General features: G+C 37.1%; 1 protein-coding gene across 5 annotated transcripts in view; it reads left to right on the top strand.

Moving 5' to 3' along the window:
• The window catches only part of SLC39A10 (solute carrier family 39 member 10), a 143390-nt gene that overhangs the window by 104419 nt on the left and 17076 nt on the right, over positions 1-21895 (top strand). For all 5 annotated transcript variants that reach the window (XM_078146917.1, XM_078146918.1, XM_020993523.2 and 2 more), the window contains 3 exons: positions 3231-4243; positions 8126-8333; positions 21527-21696. In XM_078146917.1, the coding sequence (XP_078003043.1) occupies positions 3242-4243; positions 8126-8333; positions 21527-21696 (1380 nt within the window). In that variant the 5' untranslated portion in view covers positions 3231-3241. The remainder of the gene's footprint in view (positions 1-3230; positions 4244-8125; positions 8334-21526; positions 21697-21895) is intronic.

Raw genomic sequence — 21895 nt, 5'->3', positions numbered from 1 at the left:
TTTTTGTCCTCTTCCAAGTTTGTGTTTTGATCTTCTTCCCTGCCCCTGTAGTAAGTTTCAACAGGCTTTCCCCCCCCCCCTCATTTTCAGCCTATTTCTTGACCTTTAATTTTATGTTAAATTTAGGCCCTGTTCCTGGGGTGGAGTAGCACTGTCCTAAACTTCAGGTTTTTCATGCTTCCCTGGCAACAAATTTGATTTGGAAGTTGGGAATGAGAGGAAGTGAGAAGTTGAGGATCACATTTAGGTTGTGAACCTGGGAAACTGGAAGGATGTTGTTTCCCTCTCCACTAATAGGTTTGGAAATGGGAAGGAAAGATAATGAATGAGTTTAGTTTTGAACATATTGAGTTTAAGATGTCTACTGGACATCCACTTTGAGATGGCAATAGGCAGCTGGAGATTGGAGGTCAACTGAGAGGTTAGGGCTAGATAAATAGTTTTGAAAATCAAGGTAGAGATGGTAATTGAATCCATAGGAACTGATGTGATTGCTAGTAAAGTAGTATAGAAGAAGAGACATTGGGGGATAGCCTTATGAGACATTCATTGTTAACAAATGTGATCTGAATGAAGATCCATCAAAGGAAACTGAGAAGGGGAATGCCCAAGAACCTGAAGAGAAGGTAGTACCAAGGGGAACAGAGTGGTAGTGTCAGAGGCTGCAGAGAGGTGAAGAAAGATGAGGATTGAGAAAAGGCCATTGGATTTGCCAATTAAAAGATCATTAATAACTTTGGCAAGAGCACTTTCAATTGAATAATGAGGTCACAAGTCAGATAGTGAAGAGCTAAGAGAGTGAGAGGAGAAGTAGAAGTGCCTATTGTAGACAGCCTTCTCAAGGAGTTTTAACCACAAAAGGTACAAATGTGGGATGATAATTATCAGGGATGAAATGATCAAGTCAAGGTTTTTAGAGTATGAGAGAGCCATGGACATGTTTGTAGGCAGTAGTGAAGTGGCCAGTAAACAGAAGTGGAAGGTGAAAAGGTACAGATGATAGTGGAGGCAATGCTGTTAAGAGTGAGATGGGGTGGATCACTGGGAGCCATAGACAGGTAGTATTTGGTCTCTAAAGAAGCTGAGGGTTTTAGTGAACTGCAAAGTCAATATGTTTCAGTAACGTGACATGGCAACTGAATGATGTGATATGGCAAGCTGTCTTTTGGCTGCGTTAGGAAAAGCATATGTTCCAGGGATTGGGAGCTGATAATCCCATTGTACTCTGCCCTTATCAAACTGCATCTTCAGTATTGTGTTCAGTTTTGAGCACCATAGTTTAAGAAGGGTATTAATAAGCTGGAGAATATCCAAAGAAAAAAGAAGACTCAGGAGACATGAAAGTCATGCTTTCCTCAAAGACTGCCTTGTGGAAAAGGGAGCAGACTTGTTATGTTTGGCCCCACAGGACTGAACCAGGAACAATGTATGGAAGCTGCAAAGAGGCAAATTTAAGCTTCATGTCACAAAACACTTCCTAATAATCAGAGTTGTCCAGAAATAGAATGGCTTACATTGAGAAGTTGAGTTTCCCCTCCTTGGTCTAATTGAGAAAACCTGTATTCCTAATTGGTGTTTATAGAGGCTGCAACAGAAATAACCCTTCAGTTTTGTAATATGATAGTAATATGTTTATTGATAATTATATCACCTTCACGTAACAAAATGATATCTCAAACTGAAGCTTTTTGGTTATACTTAGTATGTTTTGTCACTAAGACTTTTGCTGTTTGCAGAACCTTCTAATTTCTTATTAGTCTATTTTTTAAAATTATAATATAAATGATGTTGCTGATGGATTATTGCCTTACTTTATTTCCATTAAACAGTCTTAAATATTGTATTGACACATGAATGGAATGCTTTTGTTTTAGAATGTTTATGTGGCTAAATCCCATTTGCCTAAGGAAATCCCAGATATTTATAGGACTCTTATTGCTCTAGGACACTAGTTATTTTATGATTAGTAAACTCATCCATCATGACCTTTCTTATTTGTGTAGATCTTTTCATTTATAAAACAGCTGTGTGGCACAGTAGATAGAGTACTGGGCTTAGAATCAGGAAGAGTCATCTCCTTGAGTTCAAATCTGGCCACTAGACACTTATTAGCTGTGTGACCCTGGGCAAGTCACTTATCTCTGTTTGCCTCAGTTCTTAATCTGTAAAATGAAGTGGAGAAGGAAAGAGCAAACCACTCTAATATCTTTGCCAAGAAAACCCCAAAATGGGGTCACAGAGTCAGACATGACTAAATGACTGAAAGCTAACAACAAAATTTCCTTTATAAGATTATAGGATCATAGTGTTAGAGCTGGAAGAGATTGTAGAGGCTCTCTAGTCCCATTCCCACATTTTATAAATGAGGAAACAAACTCAGAGAGGTTAACTTACTTTCCACAAGCCAACACAGATAGTAGGTAATAGAAGAATTTGAATCTAGGTCCTTGGACTCTAAAAAAATTGTTTGCACTGTACAATATTCTTTCTTATAGTTGATGACCCTTGGTAATTTTCAGTAGTTTACAAAGTTACGTTTTTATATGTTTTATTAAGTCTCAAAGTATTATTTGAAAACAAATGATTGATGATAGTGATGGTCACCTGTACATTGCCTGGAATCCACAGCCAGCGTTAACTTACTGGATTTGATACAGATTGTGGAAGTCTGTATCAGTCTGTCTGAGATATTCCACATTTATTCACCTAACTATTGATTTAACAGTTTGCTACCTGGTTGTGGTAATCAGTATGGATCTTAACCAAGTAAAGCTTGAATGTAAATCAGGCACTGATAATTTGGGGGACTGCCTTGTAATAGTGATCTATGTTGTCAAGTTCCTATAATATTGAATGTCATTATTATAATAGATAATATAAAAGCAAAAATGGCATAAACATTCAACCAATAGAATGCAGTACCTTGTGGTCAGGTATTTAGTGTTGGTTAGGTGAGATTACTCTTAGGAGAAGGAGATGATATCTAGGTAAAGTTAAAGAAGAAGGGTTTTTAGTATAGAGGAGTGGAATAAGTTTATATACTGGATTGAATATAGAAAGGATCAACAAGGAGCAGAAAGTGCTGGAGAAGCATTTGTATAAATTGAAAAATAGTTATTAGAAGGTCTGTGGGTTTTTAAAAAAAATTTCTCCAACAAATGGAAATTAATCTCTCTTTTTCTCTCTCTCTTTCTCTTCCTCCCCTTTCCCCACCCCTCTCTCCTTCTCAGGAAGATCAGAAATGAAGGTACACATGCACACAAAATTTTGCCTCATTTGTTTGCTGACCTTTATTTTCCATCAGTGTAATCACTGCCACGAGGAAGGGCATGACCATCACAATCACAACCATAATGATTACCAGATCTCAGAGGCACCATATCTCCATGGTGGTATAACAGAATCGGAGGCAAGTAAATTTTCAGTGCCGGATGCTGAAAATGAAAAAAAATACTACATTGAAAAACTTTTTGCTCGTTATGGTGAAAATGGAAGATTATCATTTTTTGGTCTGGAGAAACTTTTAACAAGCTTGGGCCTTGGAGAGATAAAAGTAGTTGAGATTAATCATGAGGATATTGGCCATGATCATGTTTCTCACTTAGATGTTTTGGCGGTTCAGGAAGGAAAACATTTTCACTCTCATAACCATCAACATTCCCGTAATCATTTTAATTCAGAAAATCAAACTGGCACTAGTGGAACATCAAAAAGAAACCACAGATGTGAACCAGAAAAAGACACAGCTGAAATACCTGTAAAATCTGAAAATAAACATTCTCATGACCATAATCACCACCTCCATCACCACCATCATCTGCATCATCACCCTGACCATAACACTACCCACCACTCTCATAATGATTCCATGACTCACAGTGAGCATGGAGAGCCAAGCCATGAACCATTATCTGAGACTAACACAACTCAGGAGCAAGTTGAAGTTAAACTTCGGAAACCCAAGAAGAGAAGAAAAGGAAAGAAAAATAGTGAAACTTCTCAGGGTGAACAACATGAGCATAATCGGGTCCACAAATATGATCATGTACACCTTCAAGAGCATAATGGCCATGATAATGGCCATAATGGCCACAATGGCCACGGACACCAAGGTCCTGATTCTCATAACGAAGATGAGCATCAGCATGTACAAAAGAGGGAAGCTCCACACAAGCAGAACAGTGTGAAAAAAAATGCAGTCTATTCAGCACGTAGTCACAGGGATCATAATCATCATGAAGAGGTAAGTGTGAAGTGAAACTCCCCCTGATGGTTATTCTTAATACTTGAATAGTCGAAGATGTTAGAGAAAGCAAAATAGTAATTCATTCATATTTTGACAGAAAATTCCAAAAACCAATAAAATACTAGAATCAGATGTTAGAGCTTTAATGTACTTTATTTTTTATTTTTCCTGAAAGTGTTCCCTTACCATTTAAATGTTTATACTTTGGTTCAGATTTTTTTTTGGGGGGGGAGTTAATATCACTAGGTATAACTTGTCTATGTAAGTGTTATTGATGCCACTTCTTTGCTTCAAGTTCTTAGTTTTTCATTTGTCAGTCAGTGAAGGATTGATTAGGTGCTTGCTATTTTCTAGGCACAGGGGATATAAGGAAAGGCAAAAACAGTCCTATCCTCAGTGGCTTATTTTGTCGTGGTGGGGGAGACCACATAAGTGACTACATACATGATTTATGCAGAATGTAATCTGAGAGGGGAAGGCATTAGCAGGTAGGGGGCACTAACAAGGACCTTTTCCCAAAGGTGAGATTCAGACTGAGTCTCAAAGAAACCAGGGAAATGAAGAGAAGATGCAGTGAGGAGGTATAGCATCCCAGTTGTGGGAGACAGTGTCCTGTATGAGCAATAGCAATTAGGTCAACAGAGATAGATGGTAGAGTGTGGAGGGGAGTGAAATGTAAGAAGAGTAAAAATAATACAGAAAAGGTCCAGGTTGTGAGTAGCTTAAATGCCAAGTAACGAACTTTATGTTTGATCCTGGTAGTAATAAGGAGCCACTGGAGTTTGAGTTGTGGGGAGAGGGGAGTTGTCATGAGAAAAACCTATGCTTCAGGAAAATCACTTTAGCATCTGATTGGAGGATGGACTGGAGCCTTGAAACATGGAGGCCAATTAGAAGGCTATTGTAGTAATCTAGGCAAGAGGTGATGAGAGCACATACTAGGGTTTTGGCTGTTCGAAGGGAGCATTTGAGAGATGTGACAAAGGTAGTAATGACAAGATTTGGCAGCACATTAGATATTTGGGGTGAGTGAGAGTGAGGAGTTAAGAATGACACTGAGGTTGGAAGTCTGAGTGATTGGAATGCTGGTGGTACTCTTGACAGTGATATAGAAGTTGGAAATAGGGGAGGATTTTGGGGGGGGAAAGATTAAAATGAATTTTGTTTTGGACATGTTAAATTTGAGATGTACTGTACATTAATTCTGCGTGCCCAAAAGGTAGTTAGTAAAGGTTATATGTAAGACTAGGGATAGATATATACACCTGGGAATCATCAGCATAGATAGGATAATTGAACCCATGGGAGCCAATGAGATCACCAGTGTAGTGTAGAGGGGGAAAAAAGAACAGCACTAAGGAAGGAGTCAAATCAACGAGTGTTTATTTAGTACTTACTATACAGGCCAGGCATTGTGATAAGCCCTGGTGATTCAGAAAAAAAGACCAAAACAGTCCATGTATTCAAGGAGCTCACAGTCTAATGAAAAAGTCTTGGGGTTGGGGTGGGGGGTGCACTCAGAGTTAGTGAGCATAACATGAATGAAGATGTAGCAAAGAAGATTGAGAAGGAATTGTCAGGCAAATGGGAAGAAAACCAAGAGAGAAGTATCCTGAAGACTGGAAGACAAAGAGTGAGGCAGAAGGGGCAGGTGGTCAGCAATGTTAAATGCAGCTGTTAATGAAGAGGACTGAGAAAAGGCCATTAAATTTAATAATAAAGTGATTGTGGGTGGCTTTGGGAAGGGCAGTTTTACTTAAATGATAGGTCTAAAGCCAGACTACAGGGGGTTTAAACTGAAGCCACTGAGAGAAAAGAAAGTAGAAGCAGCTAGTATAGAAGACTTTCTCAAGGAATTTAGCTGGGAAGTAGAGGAGAGATAGAGGATGAATAGCAGGATCTAGTTAGGCATTTTGGCTAGGGATGTATTAGACACAGCTTGAGAGGGAAATCAGCTACAAAACAGGGCTTGATTTATTGCGTTTATGGTTTGTCTAGACCAGGGATCGAACACTCATTTTTGTGCAGCCTGTGAACCAGGAATGGTTCTTACATTTTAAAATACAACAAAACTTTATTTAAAAATATAGGCATATATGAGATGAGGCTCTCAGCTGAAAGGTTGTGGTGAGAGTGGGTACTGTGAGAGACTTGAGATAAGAAGAGAAGATTTAAACAGTCTAGGGAGTGGAATAGTGAATTGATTAGAGAGGAGCAGCTAGATGGCGTAGTGGGTAATGTGCTGGGCTTGGAGTCAGAAGACTCATCTTCCTGAGTTCAAAACAGGCCTCAGGCAGACACTTCTAGTAGCGTGATCCTGGGCAAACCACTTTAACCGTATTTGCCTCAGTTTCCTCATCTGCAAAAATGAGCTGGAGAAGGAAGTGGCAAACCACTCTAGTATCTTTGTCAAGAAAAACCCCAGATGGGGTCATAAAGAGTCAAGACGAGACTGAGACGATTGAACAACAAAAATAAGTTGCTTTGTTGCAATGAAAGCCCAGTTGAGATTAGGTAACATTTGTAGTAGATCCAGTCTGCACAGTTTAATATTCTTCTCCATTTTTTCCTGCAAAGGAGGCAGATGAGAGTATTCAAGGTTGGGCTTTTCCAGAGGTTTGAAAAAACTAGGGTTTTTTGGTTGGGTTGGGTTTGGTTTTTAATTATATACAAAGTAAAGTTGAATGACATAGAGAAGGGGCTGTCCTTGGAGTCAGGCAGACCTTGCTTAAAGTCCTCTCTGTGAGCTGTGGGTGCTCCAATGCCAATATGATGATGGAGTTCCTCACTGGAAACTTCTAACCAATATGATTTGGAAAAAAAAAATCCCCATGCTTTTTTGTATAGTTCATACATTTGAAAAATTTCAGAACATCTGAAAAGCTACTTGGCTTTTGGTGACTAACTTCTGCTGGCTTCTTTTCCTAAGTGTTTATGAACATAGTATATGGGTATAGTATTAGGTTAGTATTAGAACCAACTCCTGTATCCTTCCTGCTACCTACAAACATACCCATGGCTATCCTACCCATGCAGATGCTCACTGCATGTTATCCTCTATCTCACTTGTCCTTCCCAGGCAAATTTCTTTTTTCTCCATTAGTTGCTTTTAATTCTCTCTTTTTAGTGGTTTCAAAACCCTTTGCATCCTGGCTTTCAGTTGCTGATCTGGATCCAAATTCAAGCTGTTAGTTCATAGCACTAGCCTTTTTGCTACCAGGGCACTTTGTAACTGGGGCCAGGTCCTTTATTGGAAGATTTTTAAGAGGAGAGGGAGGAGGCCCAGTTTTGAGTCAGTTTTCAAATTTTCCCTGGCATTTTCTTACCTATTCATTAAGAGATATTCATTGCTTTAAAGGCTCACCTATGCTGATAAACTGTTTTAATGTCACTTTTCTGTATTTTAGGATTTTTTTTGTCAATGTGAATGCCTTAACATTTGAGGTAAATATGCTACTTTAATTAAGAAAAGAAGTTCTTGAAGCAGAATTACAATCAAGTTTGTTGTCACCCTTGGTTCAGAATGCTCTTTCACTTTTTACTCCTTGAATATACAAGTTGTATGTGATGCTTAAAGCTGTGGTCCAAGGATCATTTGGCAAACATACAGTGATGTTTATAGGGGCAAAAAAGGCCTTAGCACCTGGGAACATCATGGTAAAGACAGTTCTGAAGGGCAAGGATAATCCATCTGCTTTATCTTGTACAGCTAAGCGTTTGACATTTTGGACATTTTGAATTTATGATAATACTACTAATATTAAGAGGTACAGGAATGTGATTCCTGTCATAGTTTACATTTCTAATAGATACCCAGTTAGCTTTTTCTTTTTCTCAGTAGTGCCTTTTATGTATTGAAATGGGTTTATTTCTTTCCAGTGTTTGAATGTTACCCAGTTATTACGATGTTATGGTCATGGGGCCAACACTCCAATTTCTCCTGATCTCTTTACGTATCTTTGTCCTGCGTTGTTGTATCAAATTGACAGCAGACTTTGCATTGAGCATTTTGATGAACACCTATTGGAAGATATCAACAAGGATAAAAACATGTTCTCTTCGGATAAGGCAAATATAGGTGCATCAGGTAAGAAAGACTCTCTGTGTGTGTATTATCCATTTATCCTAATTAAAATTTATCCCTACATATTTTTATTGTTTTAAGCAAAGCTTTGCATTTGATTTTTCTTATCAGCATCTGTGTGTATTTTGTACTGGGGAAAGTTGGCAATACATTTACCTCAACTGGGCCAGAGCTTTGTTTAAGTCAAGACATTAAGCATTTATTAAGTACCTGCTGTGTATCAGGCACTGCTAAGCTCAGGCTCTGCTCTTCATCAGTAATACCCATCAAGGGTAGGGAAATGGAATGGAGATGAGAGAGTGTGATCAAGCTCTGATTCTAATACAAAGGTTATTTTTAAAAATCAAGTAACTTTGATATAGGCAAAGTTTTTTCGTAGCTAGAGAACTGATTTAAAGATAGGAAACAAAGGGTTAGGAGAAAGAGGTATTCTGGATCAAACAGTTTAAAACTGAGATCCTTTAGAGGAGTTCAGTTATGAGGATAATTTTTATTAATTGTTAAATACATGTTTACCTTGCATAAAACTGCATGATCAACATTTCCTAATAACACATTATAATTCTGCCCTACTGTAATGTTTTGAAACTCTCCTAATGGGAGACATTAATTTCTCTGAACTTCCTGTAATATTATTTCCCCTAATATTGCCCAAATACAGCACCTGAAGATTTAAGGTTAAGACTTGATTTTAGAAAGATGAAGGTTGAAGTAAGATGTGAAGTCAGTAAAATTAAAATAGGTTGTATACAAATTTTTTATAACAGGATTCAAAGGCACTTCTTAAGCCTTGAAACACAAGATTTTGAAGTAATATTTTTATTATAGAATAAGAACACATGCATAAATAAGAGAATTTTTTAAGTGTGTCATTCTCAAAGGTTGAGTGAACAGAGAAGATGGAGACCAGGAGAATTGAATATCTAGAGGAAGTCAGTCATTAGAAGCTGACGATAACCAAGTACTACAAATCTGGGTAGATGAGCTGAATCCCTGGTCTAGATTGAAGAGTAGGCAGGCAGGCACCCTGTTGGTGAGTAAAGCTTAGGATCTTGTAAGATTCTTAAAGATCTGGAGAGTTGAAAAAGCAGGAGTAAAGAAAAATACTTTTAATCAGTGGATTGTAAACTGTGATCTTGAGTCGGGGCTGTTTGCTTTCTCTCCTAGTTCTTTTGGGATGAGGGAGAGTGAAGGGAGTCTTCCTAGGCTAGTGTTTGCAGAATTTCAGGAAAAGCATTTGATCTGTTTACAGCAGGAACATGGGGAGAGGCCTTGTGGAGAGTTCTTTGGAAGTTTCTTTAATCATATAGTTTGTTTTTCTTATTAAATGTGAAAAAAGACAGTCCTTTCTCTTCCTTCTTGTAGATACTAATAGCCTTTTCTTCCCTACCCTTCTCTCTCCCCAGTCTCCTTATTTTTAGGAAACAAAATAATTTTTAAAAGTTCTAACTCATTGCTTTGATGTCAGTGATGAATTATGATTTTCTAATTAGCATTTGCTGTGTAATATTGCTGTAATCCATACGTGCTTATGAAGCTTTTGACTGATGCTTGAATGGACTTAATATTAGCAGCTATTACACTGTGAAAATAATTGAAAGAAACTGTTCTTGTTCTGAAAACAAATATATTACTAATAGTGAATATTGATTATTCATTTGCGGGTGTTTATTAGCATTGTCAGAAATGAAGCTTGAATTAATTGTCCTGATAGATGTTCATAATTGTTAGAGAATGCCCTGCAAGTAATTATTTTTAATGACTACTGCATCATTAAGAAAGGTTAACTTGTTCTATATAAATCTCCTGTAGTGACATAGCTACTACCTCATTAACTTTGTTCAAAGACTGCTGTAAACCAAATACACTCTATGCTGCCAATGGAAGCAAATCGTTTGTTTCACAAGATAGACTCATTTAGTCATAGAGTTGACCCTAGCTTAATTACCAAGGGGGGGGGTGTGTGAAAAGGCCGCTAAGCATTTTCTGCCAATTAAAATGCTGAAACAGTGAAGAAAGCTGTCATATTGCACATGCTTTGAACCAAGTTAATTAGAAAGTTTCCACAGATGAGCGCTCCTTTTTAAAAGAATGCATTTTCTATCTAGATAATGAGAAAGGGAGTTGGCGAATAACTAAGCTTGAAGATCTTGACCGTTTTAAGTGACCTAATTCGCACAATAAGTGAAGCTAGTTGTAGGCATTTAGCACTTTTTTTTAAAATTACATCTGGTATCTTGAGTACAAATAAAGAAAACATTGGCTAGTTGAACTCAGTCTACATATTATTCCTTTGGTAAACTTCTGAAAACAGACCTTTTTTTGGTCAGTTATTTACCAGAGAAATTAGAATTGAGCCAACAACTTGGAACAGAGTAATTTGCTTTTATTGTCTATAGTATCTACTTATAATGTCCAGATAAATGACAAGATTCAAATAAAAACAGTTTAAAATGTGGAAACTAGAATGGTAATTTAAATGCCATTTGAAAACATTAAAGATATGGAATAATTTTCTTCACCTAATTTTCCTGACTTGTTGATGCAGAACTGCTTTCTTGGAGGCTCTAAAAGTTTGCCGGAAGGATTAAGACTTTCCTCAAAATTGGTCAGTCCTTAAACATTTTTGATACAAGTAAGATCTAATTTAAAATGAATATAAATTTAAAGTAAGTAAATGGATAGGTCTGCAATGGACCTAATGTAAGTGAGGAGCCATTTTAAGAAATAAGGGGACCCTTGTTTTGTGTATGGGACAGAGAACAAAAAACAGTTGTAATTTGTGCAAGAGACCCGGCAAGCCTTGTAACAAGTTATGATGGGTGAACAATATAGGAAGTTGTAATTCTTTGTCTTAAGAAATTAGACTGATGATTGTAGTCTGGCAGTTTTTGCGTGTGACTCTAAGGTGGATGCTCCACACTAAGCTTCAGTCCTTACTCAGTGCTCCATGTTGTTGTTCGTCCTTAGTTCTCAAAGAGGTCCAATGACATCAGAAGGGTGATATCTTGACTTGCAAGTGAGTTGGAATTACATGAAGCAGGGCAGTGCAAAGTCATCAGCCTCATTTTCTCCCCCAGAGTCATCTGGGTCCAGTGGCAAGACATAGGTGATAGCCCTGGATGCATTGGGAAACCTTGGTCTTTTTAAGCTAAGGTCTTTCCCAGGTCTCAGTTTGTCTGTGGTAATAACTCATTCAGTAATGTAAGGCTACATAAGAAATGAGGGGAAAATGGCCTAGTTTGTCTACTCAAAAGAATCAGTCTAGGAGAATCAGACCCTCAGAGTTCTTTAGAAGATATACTAAATGTATATCTACACATAAATTGCATACTATACTCATGTATTGCATGTTTTTATATGGATTATCAACCTATATATATATAAATTCACTACCTTAAAATCTAAGTGTGCAGGCAATTTCCAATTTTAAAAAGTTGATATCTAGTAGGGGGGAATTACTTATTTTCCTTTATGTAAAATGATCTTTTAAAAAGTGAGCTGGTCAACAAAAAACATTTATTAAATGCTTTACTGAGGCCCAACCAGATCTGCAGGGACAATTAATTACCTTTATTGCAACCTTACTAGTATATATACTAAGGTAAGTTTTAAAAAAATGACAAAAAGCACAGTTATTTATTGCCTATAGCCACTGTCACTTCTGGGAAAAATGAACTATTGTCTTTATCTTACAAAGTATAGCGGCAGCTAGATGGTGCTGTGGTAGAGTACTGGCCCTGGAGTCAGGAGGACCTGAGTTCAAATTCAACCTGGGATGCTTACTAGCTTGTTGACCCTGGGCAAATCACTGAACCCCAGATAGCCTCAACAACCCCTCCACCACCCACCCCAAGCAGATTTTAAGCTCTTACCCGACCAGAATCAACTCAAATCAACTTTTTATCTCATTCAGTACCTAATTCAGCACTTAGCATATCATAGACACTTCTTGTTTTTGTTTTTGTTTTTTCATTTATAAGAGAATACTTCTATCACCTAATTGAGGCCACACACTACCTGAGGCGGGGGGGGGGGGTGTCCCCCCTAGAGGGGCAGCAAGCATAGTGGACTTGAGTCAAGAAGACCTGAATACAAATCCTACTTCTGACATTGTATGTGCTTACCTGCAAGTATAAACTTCAATTTTCTCATGTACTAACTGGACTAAAGCTGTTAGGTGCTACAGTGAATAGGAATAAGTCAATAGGAGTCTAAAATACCCACGTTCAGATCCAGCCTCAGACACCAATTAGCTCTATGACCAAGTGCAAGCCACAGCCTCTCTTGGCTTCAGTTTCCTTATCTATAAAATAAGAGAATATATTATGATAATATATTATTATGTTATACCTCCCAGGGTTGTTGTCAGGATGAAATGAGATAACATTTGCAAAGTGCTTTGTAAATCTTTGCAAAGTGCTATGTAAATGCTAGATGATATTACTATTATTAGTACTGTTACTAAACAATACAGTAATTTCATGTGATAAAGGCTAAAATTCATTCTCCTATGCCTTTATGAAGCAGTTGAGTAACCACAAGTGATGGGTCACTTATCTATAAAAAAAAATTTACTATTGAGAGACTTATGAATTTACTCTTTTTAAAAAGAATATCTGGATTTTAAAAAAAAGCATACTTAAAAACATTGTTCTCTTTACCTATAATCATCATGTGTAAAATTAATGAATTTTCAAAATTCAGCTAACATGTCTTCAACAGTAATTTTGAATGTTAGACAAAATAAAATTAGGCAAATTTCATTGCTTGCATCATAGAGCTATACTTTATCCAGTAAGGCAACTAGATAGAAAGGTTTAAAAATAAAATTAGCTGATATTCGAAGGAATCATTTTGCCACAAAATGAAACTGGAGCCTCGCTGCCCTCCCCCCCCCCCACGCACTTAATTGACTGGTTGTTTTGGCATTCTATAAAGATAGCCTTAGTTTTATAGATGGCTCAGATAGTTGCCATAGCCACTGCCTCCACATTTGTCACATTTTCTTACTGCCAACTGAAGCTGCACATAAATGAGGGCTTTCATAACCCCTTATTTGGCTTTAAAATATTAACTTCCACATTTCTTCGTTACATGAGGTGTAACAAAAAGGTATTGAAGTATTTTGAATATTTTTCATTTATTTTAAGACCATTAGTTTGCCTAAGTTAATTTGTCAATTGAAATTTTTTCTAAAGTCATTCTACAACATTTTCACTTGGTAAAACGTTTAGATAGGTAGAATTGGAATTAGAACTTGGGTTCAAATCCTAGTTGTTACTTAATCTGTCTGACCTGCTCTAGGCCTCCATTTTCTCAGCTACAAAATTAAAAAAAAAAGATTTTGGACTACAGTAAACGTCTCTTCTAGCTCACTTGCACCTTCTTCCTCCCCCATTCCCATATCTAATCACTTGCCAAATCTTTTCTTTTTTTTTCTTTTTTAAACATTATATTTTATTATTTTCACTCAGCAAAAATCCACTTTCCCATCCTCTCAGCCCAATATTCCTCCCACTGAGAAATAAAGAAAAACAAAACCAGGTACAGCATATACAGTTAATCAAAACAAATGTCCATATCATCCTTGTCCAAAAGAATATTTATCTCATTCTGTTCTCTTAGTCCTTTATCCCTCTATCAGGAGGTGGGTAGCATGTCATTAATGCTTGGGCATCGTGATAGGTCATTATACTTATGAGTTTCTAATTCTTTCAAAGTTTTTTGCCTTTATGGTTTTGTTGTCATAGTATTGTTTTCCTGGTTCTTTTCACTCTGATTAGTTCATTATAGTCTGCTAGTTTCTTTGAAATCATCTCCTTAATCATTTCTTAAAATACAATAGCATTCTATCACATTTATTTACCTTAACTTGTTTTTCCATTCCCAGTTTATGAGTGGTGCCTCAGATTACCATTCTTTGACACCTCAAAAAGAACCATAGATATTTTGTTATCTTTAGAGTTTGCTTTGTTTAGGACTGATCCCTTCCTTTAGGCAGCTAGGTGGTGCAGTGAATAGAGTGCTGGGCCTGGAGTCAGGAAGACTCATCTGTGTTTAAATCTGGCTTCATATACTTAACCAGCTATGTGACCTTGGGCGAGTCACTTAGCTCTGTTTGTCTCAGTTTCCTCATCTATAATTAAGGCAGACCACTCCCAGTATCTACCAAGAAAACCCCGAATGTGGGGTCACAATGACTGAACAACATTCCGTCCATCCCTTAACCTACCCTCTCTTTAATTCCCCCTTCCTCTTTCTTTCCTTTCCCTCCTATTTCCCTGTAAAGTGAAATGTAGATCTATGCCCAACTCTATGTGTGTGAGTATGTGTATTCATCCTTTCATAAACAATTTCAGATGAGAGTGAGGTTAAAGCATCAACTGTTCTCCCACCCCTCCACTCCTGCCCCTCCTCTGTCTACTTGTACACACTGATTATGTGAGATAATTTTCCCTAACAGTCCTTTCCCTTCACCGTCTTCTCTCTTTCCATTCCTCTCTTTAAGGTCATTAAGAGATAATAGAACCACTCCCATGCTTTGTCTAATTAGAACTCTATTGTGGTTTGGGGGTCAGAGGTGACACGTGTATCATCTCTCCATATTTGAATGTAAGCAGTTTATCCTTGTTAGTCCCTTATCATTATTCATTCCTGATTACCTTTTTAATATTTCTTTTAACTTTTTTGTTTGAACTTCAAAGTTTAACACAGCTTGTGTCTTTTCATCAGGAATTCTTGGAAGTCCTCTATATCACTAAAAGTCCATATTTTCTCCTGTAGCATTATATTCCATTTTGCTGGGTAAGTTATTCTTGGCTGTAAGCCCATATCCTTTGCCTTCTGTAATATCACATTTGAAATTATCTCCTCCTTTATAATGGTAGCTGCTAAGTTTTGTATAATCTTGATTGTGCTTTCTCAGTACTTGGATTATTTCTGGAAGCTAGCTCAATTTTTTCTTTGACCTGTAAGTTCTAGATTTTGGCTCTGATGTTCTTGGGAGTTTTCATTTTGTGTTTTTGTTTTGTTTTTTTCCAGGAGGTGACTAGTTGGTTTTCTCTATTTCTACTTTGCCCTCTAGTTCTAGGAGGTTTTATTCTATGAGTTTTTCCTCATATTTCAAAGAATGGAAAATTATACTAAAGGAAGCAGTTGAGTATAATGGCAAGAGCATTAGGAGCCACATAAAGCAAAGTCTACTTGTTGAATTAACCCACTTTCAGGTATATTATGCAAGGTAGAAAGTGTCTGTTAGTTGTAAGTAGTTAATTGTCACCCAGTCCCACAAATGAAATGTGCGTGTGCCATAAACTGGACTTGAATCGACCCCCTAAGATGGGAAGTTTGGACTGAAGAATATGTGTACTGGGTCATAGTTCTGTCATTCAATCTCTCTTAATCACCATCTTCTTTTTCCTCCTCCTCCTCTTTTTTTTTGTTGTTGGCTGCTGTTGTAAATTTGATTTAAGCTTGGTTTGTGGCAGCAATTCAAAGAAAAGGCAAATTCGGAAATAACTTTTTAACTCATAGACATGCTTTGTCTTTTAACTTGATATTTTACCCACCGTCCTCTACAATGAATAACTGGGAGAATTTCATCACAGATCTAGAACCATTCAGGATGTATGTAGAAAGAAGGTGTTCCCTTGGAGCCACAGAGCTCTGCTTCTCTTGCGCCTGCATCGTTTTGTACCATTGAAAACTTGTGTGGTCATCTTGCCAAGCACGGCCTCCTTACATGGTCCTCAGCCTTCACTCCAATGAAGACGAAAGGAATTAAGCCCTACTGGCTGCTTAGGACTGCATGACCTGGACACCACACCTACCAAATTTCACAAATTCAGGACCAATCTTTTCTCCTGGTTCTCCAGGATTTTAGTTAGGAAAAAGCTTAAATACTAATTGCAGCAATTTTCCCCGACCCAGGCATCCCAGCAGAGAGGGAACACCTTGCCACAGCCCTGGGAATCTCAAGACCCAGACTGTAGCTAAGCCCTGCCCCTTCTAAGTGGAGAGTATATACTAGAAGTTCTCTTAAGCTAGGTCAGAAGTTCTCAGTTATCTTGTGATTTGCTCTGATGAGCCACATGATCCATAACTCCTGTTTGTTGACTTCTTGCCATTATTAAATTCTTCTAGCTTAAATTTTAATTATATATTTACCCAAGCCATGCTGTGACACCTTGTGGCACTCAGTCGCATTCTGGTATTGGTATGTAGATAGATAGGCCCTAATGGACTATAACTGATTTCATGTGTGCTAACTGGTTTTTCATTTGGGGGGGGGGGGAGGTTGCGGTTTGCACTAGAAGTTTTATGCCACGCTTTGCTTAGTTGCCTGGGTTTTTAATCTCTACAGAGGTAAAATTGTCTTTTAAATTTATAGGGTGACTGTTGGAGGAATGAACTTGCCTGCATGTGCTATCTACAGATCTAATTATGATCCCCACATTGTCCTTAGAACAGTTTGGTTGTGTAGTCCTTCATACCCTGTTCCCAATAGTCAACATTCTTCAACAATCTAGAATTCCGCAGAACACCCATATTCCCAAGGGCTGATAGAGGTACATTAGGTTCTAATTCTAGGGTTCCAGAGACTTTTCCTAGATATTCTAGAACTATAATATTAAATTCAAGTAGAAACAGATCCCTATGGGTGACATACTAAGAAAACCACAAATTAACATTACGTATGATCTATTATATTTTTATTGTTAAACATTTCCCAATTACATTTTAATCTGATTGGGCCATCTCTGTTGTAGGGTTTGTAACCTGGAGGTAACTAGATGGCATATTGTGGTGGATTGAGTGTTAGATTTGAAAGTTTGAAGACCTGAGTTCAAATTCTGCCTCAGACACGTATTACCACTGGGACTTGAGCAATTCATTTGACCTCTCTTAACCTTTGTTTTCTCATCTATTAAATGGGGATAATAAATTTACCTCCTAGGGTTGTTGTAAGGATCAAATGAGATAAAGTGTAAAATGCTTTGTAAAGCTTAGAGTGCTAAGTGCTAGCTAGCCCTTATTGCCTAATGTTTGTCTTGAAGCCATCAATAGTTTGGCTACAGTTTCTGTGTCTGAGCCAGAGTCACTGTTCTTGAGAAAAGACTCCTCTCTAAAGTCTATTCCAAGAGCCACAGAAATGGATGTATTAGATTTCCAAAACTCAGCAAGATAAATCTAGAATTTAGGCTGGTGAGGCCAGACAGTAACCAAGATGGCCCCCACATTCTGAACCTGCTTCAGCTCTGTTCAGTGTGGTTGTTTACTCATATCTATGGTCTAAGACTTCAGGGGAGAATTTCTGAACTGGATACCTTATTATTGTATCTTATCATTAAGGGTTTTAGTTTTTTTTATCCAGGTAGGCACAAAACTAGAGACAAGCTCTTTCTTATGCTCCCATTATTCTCCCATTTGTAAATTGGAATTAGAAAGTCCTTATCTTACAAAGAAGATTGCCAAGTAAAAATGAATCAAGTCTCAGTCATGACACTAAATGGCATCTGGGAGTGGGTGCTGCTGGTGTGTTCTGCTTAGAATAGTGAACTGGGAACAGGCACATACTCCCTGCCTAGTTAGGACTGGTGCTAGTGAACATTTCTTGCTTTGGCACCTGTCCCTCTGTTAATCAGACCCTTTTTATCATAGGTTCTGCATATGTATATTTCATTTGTGGTAGTAATGCCTCTAACTAATAAACTCTGCTTTGCAGAGTAAATATGGCTGCAATGAGCTAACTTTGATTTACAAGCTTCTTATTGTTGAGACAGCATCTGGGCATTGTAATGACAACTGTGTAGTTGTATACAACTATGGGAAGTGGAGCTTGGTCGATGTCTGTGTTAGCCGAAAGGGCAATGCAGACAGCTGCTTCTTAGGACCCTGATACTTGAAGGTTGAGGAGAGGGAATCGGTAAAACTGTATGAGGTAAGTTAGATTCAGTGGACCCAGTCAGTTCCTTCCTGACCACCCACCTAGAACTGATCCCTAGGGGGAGGAGCATGCAAGGTGGGTTCCTGGGTGTAACTTAACCATAACTTGTTATTCTGTTTCTGACGTTGAGCCAGGAAGGTAGTAGTTTAATTTGGCTGTCCAGGTGATAAAATAGTGCAGCCCAGGTTGAAATCTAATATTACAGGTTAATTCACTAAAAAATTCTTGAGGCAGCTAGGTGGTCCAGTGGATGGAATGCAGGGCCTGGAGTCCAGAACACCTGATTTCAAATCCAACCTCAGACACTCCCTAGCTGTTTGACCCTGGGCAAGTCACTCTCTCTGTCTCATTTTCTTCTGGGGATAATAATAGCACCTCACAGGATTTTGTTAGGATGATCAAATGAGATAAGATTTGTAAAAAGCTTAACATAGTAGGGACTTAAACACTTACTCCATTCCCTAATATGTTTTCACCACCTTCTCTTATTTTAAATTGATTTAGTTGCTGTTTAGATATAGCAACTTAGTTACTAAATCCTTAGTTTTCTAACTTAAGAAGTTAAGAAATATAGGATAGTTTAATTCTTTTCATCCTGTGATTCCTTAGCAGTTTTCTGTTGAAGAGGAAGAAAAAGCCTGAGTCTTGGTCTTCTTATCTGTTCAATAAGAGATGTGGACTAGCTGATCTTATAATAGGGCTCTTCCATTTCCAAAATTCTGAGATTTCTAAGGTTAGGGGGTTGTTGATTGAAAATTTCTCTAGTTTTAATCTTACTGATTCCAGTGACTGTGATTCCTGATAACAATTTTTTAAATCACTGAATATTCCATGAGCCAGTTAAAAAATTCCATTTTGTTACCCACTTTTGTTGTTAATAGAATGTAGATCTGGAAGAGACTTCAGCTCTTAATTTCACTCAATCCATTTTCCAGAAGAGGAAACTTCAAGTATATTTCTCCCATCTAGCTTCTCTTTGAAAATTTTTGACTATGCTCATGATGGGCAAGTATAATTTTCCTTTGTTCTTATCATAGGATTAGTAGAAGTTCCTTTTGTGGATTCACAGTGTTAGATTTTATTAGTAAATAGCATTTTAGATTAGAACCTTTATAAAATATTCTAAAGTGGAGTTTTTTTGGTGAAGATATTGAAGTAAGCAATTTTTTTTAAACTGATGCCAATTTATTTCATTTCCATCAGCTAATGTAAAGTAGTAATTTATATGTTCAAATGAAATACTAGACCATAACAGCTCCTGAGATTCAGTCTGGTATCTACTTGTGACTTTGATTGGAAAATTTGACCAGAATTCACATTTCCCCTTGTTCATTGTTAGGACAGACTGAATTTGGTTTTTTCATTAATTCTGAGCCAATAAATAGCATGTTTGAGGGGGAAGTAGATGATTGCATAAAGGACTGGAGTGGAAGCAAGGAATTCAAGAATAGTAAGGAACTAGCTCAGCTGTAATGGAAGGACAAACTTGTACTTACAGAAAGTCATACTCAGTGACGCTACCAGCAGTAAGGCTGTCCATAATCTTCCTCAGGTATATATAGTTCCAGTGGGCTAATCTGAAAAAACATATCTGAAACTTTATGCAAATTTTTAAAGCATTCCTATGCCATAAGCAATTGCCTTCGCATTCACTGGAAACAGTAATAATGATAGTTTTCTGAATTACATAGTTATATTGCAGGAGCTAATTAGAAATTGGGGTGTATTTAAGGATTCAGTCTTGATACTTAGTATGTTATTCTGGCATATAAAGCTTTTTTTAAAATTTGTTTAACTTTAGTCCTGTTTGTAGGTAGTCTTATTTTTTCATGGAGTGGTCTACCAAAGTATGGTCCTCTTTATATAGTCTTGTCTGAATCTATGTGGAAATAATTTTTTTGAGTTTTGATGAAAAAAATATAGAATTCTATGAAAGTAGGTACTGTGCTGTTTAAACAAAGAATCACAATAATTATTTTTGGGGCTAGGAAACCCTTCTCATGTTGATCTAGAAAAAATTGGCAACAATCCAGTGAAAGATGAGCTAACTGATGTCTGCATTAAACAGAAATTTTGAATTGATTTAAGAAAGTTAATAAAAATTTTGGTGTATCATTGGAAAATTGTAAACTTTAGTTTTGTTTATAACAATTTACCTCTGAATTAAGATGCCCAGTCCCATTCTGAATCAAATTCAAAACAAGAAGCAAATTGGAGGCTGAACATGATATTCAGGTATCTCTTTCAAAAGCTATAAAAAAATAAAACTTGGTTGACTGACCAAATAAAATTAAGATTCTCACTAATTTATTTGACTAGGCTGATGAACATTTAACAATTTTATAATACTAAAACTATTTTAAAAATAAATTTTTCACGACAAATTAATGTTTATGTGCCAGTTCATTTGGAAACTATAGAATTTATTTTCCTGTCATTGAAGTTATAATAGAGGAAGATTTATTGAAAGCAAGTAGGACAAGTACCAAAAAAGGGAACCTCTGACTTAGGGCTTTTGGTTGACTCCAAGTTCACTATAAGTCAAAGATATGTCTTGTGGTTGCTAGAAAAAGCTTACGTGGTTTTAGGTGGCATTACCAAGAGTATAGTGTCTAGAACAAGGGAGATAGTAGTATATTTTATGCTGAACTTCTAGGTTTGGTTATAGGTAGTATATTTTATACTTAAAGAGGGACACTAACAAATTGGACAGTACTCCACAGAAGAACACCATAATGGTGGAGAGGCTTAAAACCTTATCGTATAAGGAATGCTCAGAGTAACTGAATGTCTTTATTTTAGAGGGCAGCAGATTGTCGGGAGGAATGGGGGTGAGGAATGTGGCAAGATGCCATAGTTGCTTTCAAGTATTTGAAGAGTTTCTCCATGGAAGAGGAATTAGATTTATTCTGCTTAGCTCCTTGGAACAGAATCAAGACTAAGCTTTATTTACGCAAATATTGATCCATTATAAGAAAGGTCTTCCAAATAATTGGAATGGTCTCTGAAAATGCAATGGGTTGTCCTTTAAGAGGGTGAGTTATCCGTCATGGAAGGTATTCAGCAGAAACTGGATGATGACTTGTCAGGAGTGTTGTGAGCACAATTCTTACAGTGAAAAATTAGAAGATCCCTTACAACTCTGTCAAACAATGAAGCTTCATTGATCGCTCATAAGGTAAATTTGCTGATGCTTACTACATATCTTTAAAAATCTTGACTTGTATGTATTTTTTTCTTCTTATAGCCTGGATTTGTGGTATCATTTCTATCACGGTTATTAGCCTACTATCACTGCTAGGTGTGATCTTGGTTCCCATAATTAACCAAGGATGCTTCAAATTCCTCCTCACATTCCTGGTTGCACTGGCTGTGGGAACAATGAGTGGAGATGCACTTCTTCATCTGCTTCCACATGTAAGAATTTTAAAAAAACTATTTAAAATTAAGTATGATAAACTGTAAAAGCTAAAAATAATTTGGTTATTATTTTGCTTACTGGGTTGTTGGGTAGCTGATATTGGAACACAGCTTAAAAAGCAGTATTTTTAAAGCTCTTAATGAATCTGATAAGAGATTAGCCAGATTAAATACCTCTTGCTTTCAAAATCAGAGT

The sequence above is a fragment of the Phascolarctos cinereus genome, unplaced genomic scaffold, assembly GCF_003287225.1.
Source record: "Phascolarctos cinereus isolate Bilbo 61053 unplaced genomic scaffold, phaCin_HiC Scaffold_726;HRSCAF=1367, whole genome shotgun sequence".
NCBI classification, from domain to species: Eukaryota; Metazoa; Chordata; class Mammalia; order Diprotodontia; family Phascolarctidae; genus Phascolarctos; species Phascolarctos cinereus.
Note: the sequence above shows the minus strand (reverse complement) of the source record. Positions and strands in the feature narration are given on the sequence as shown.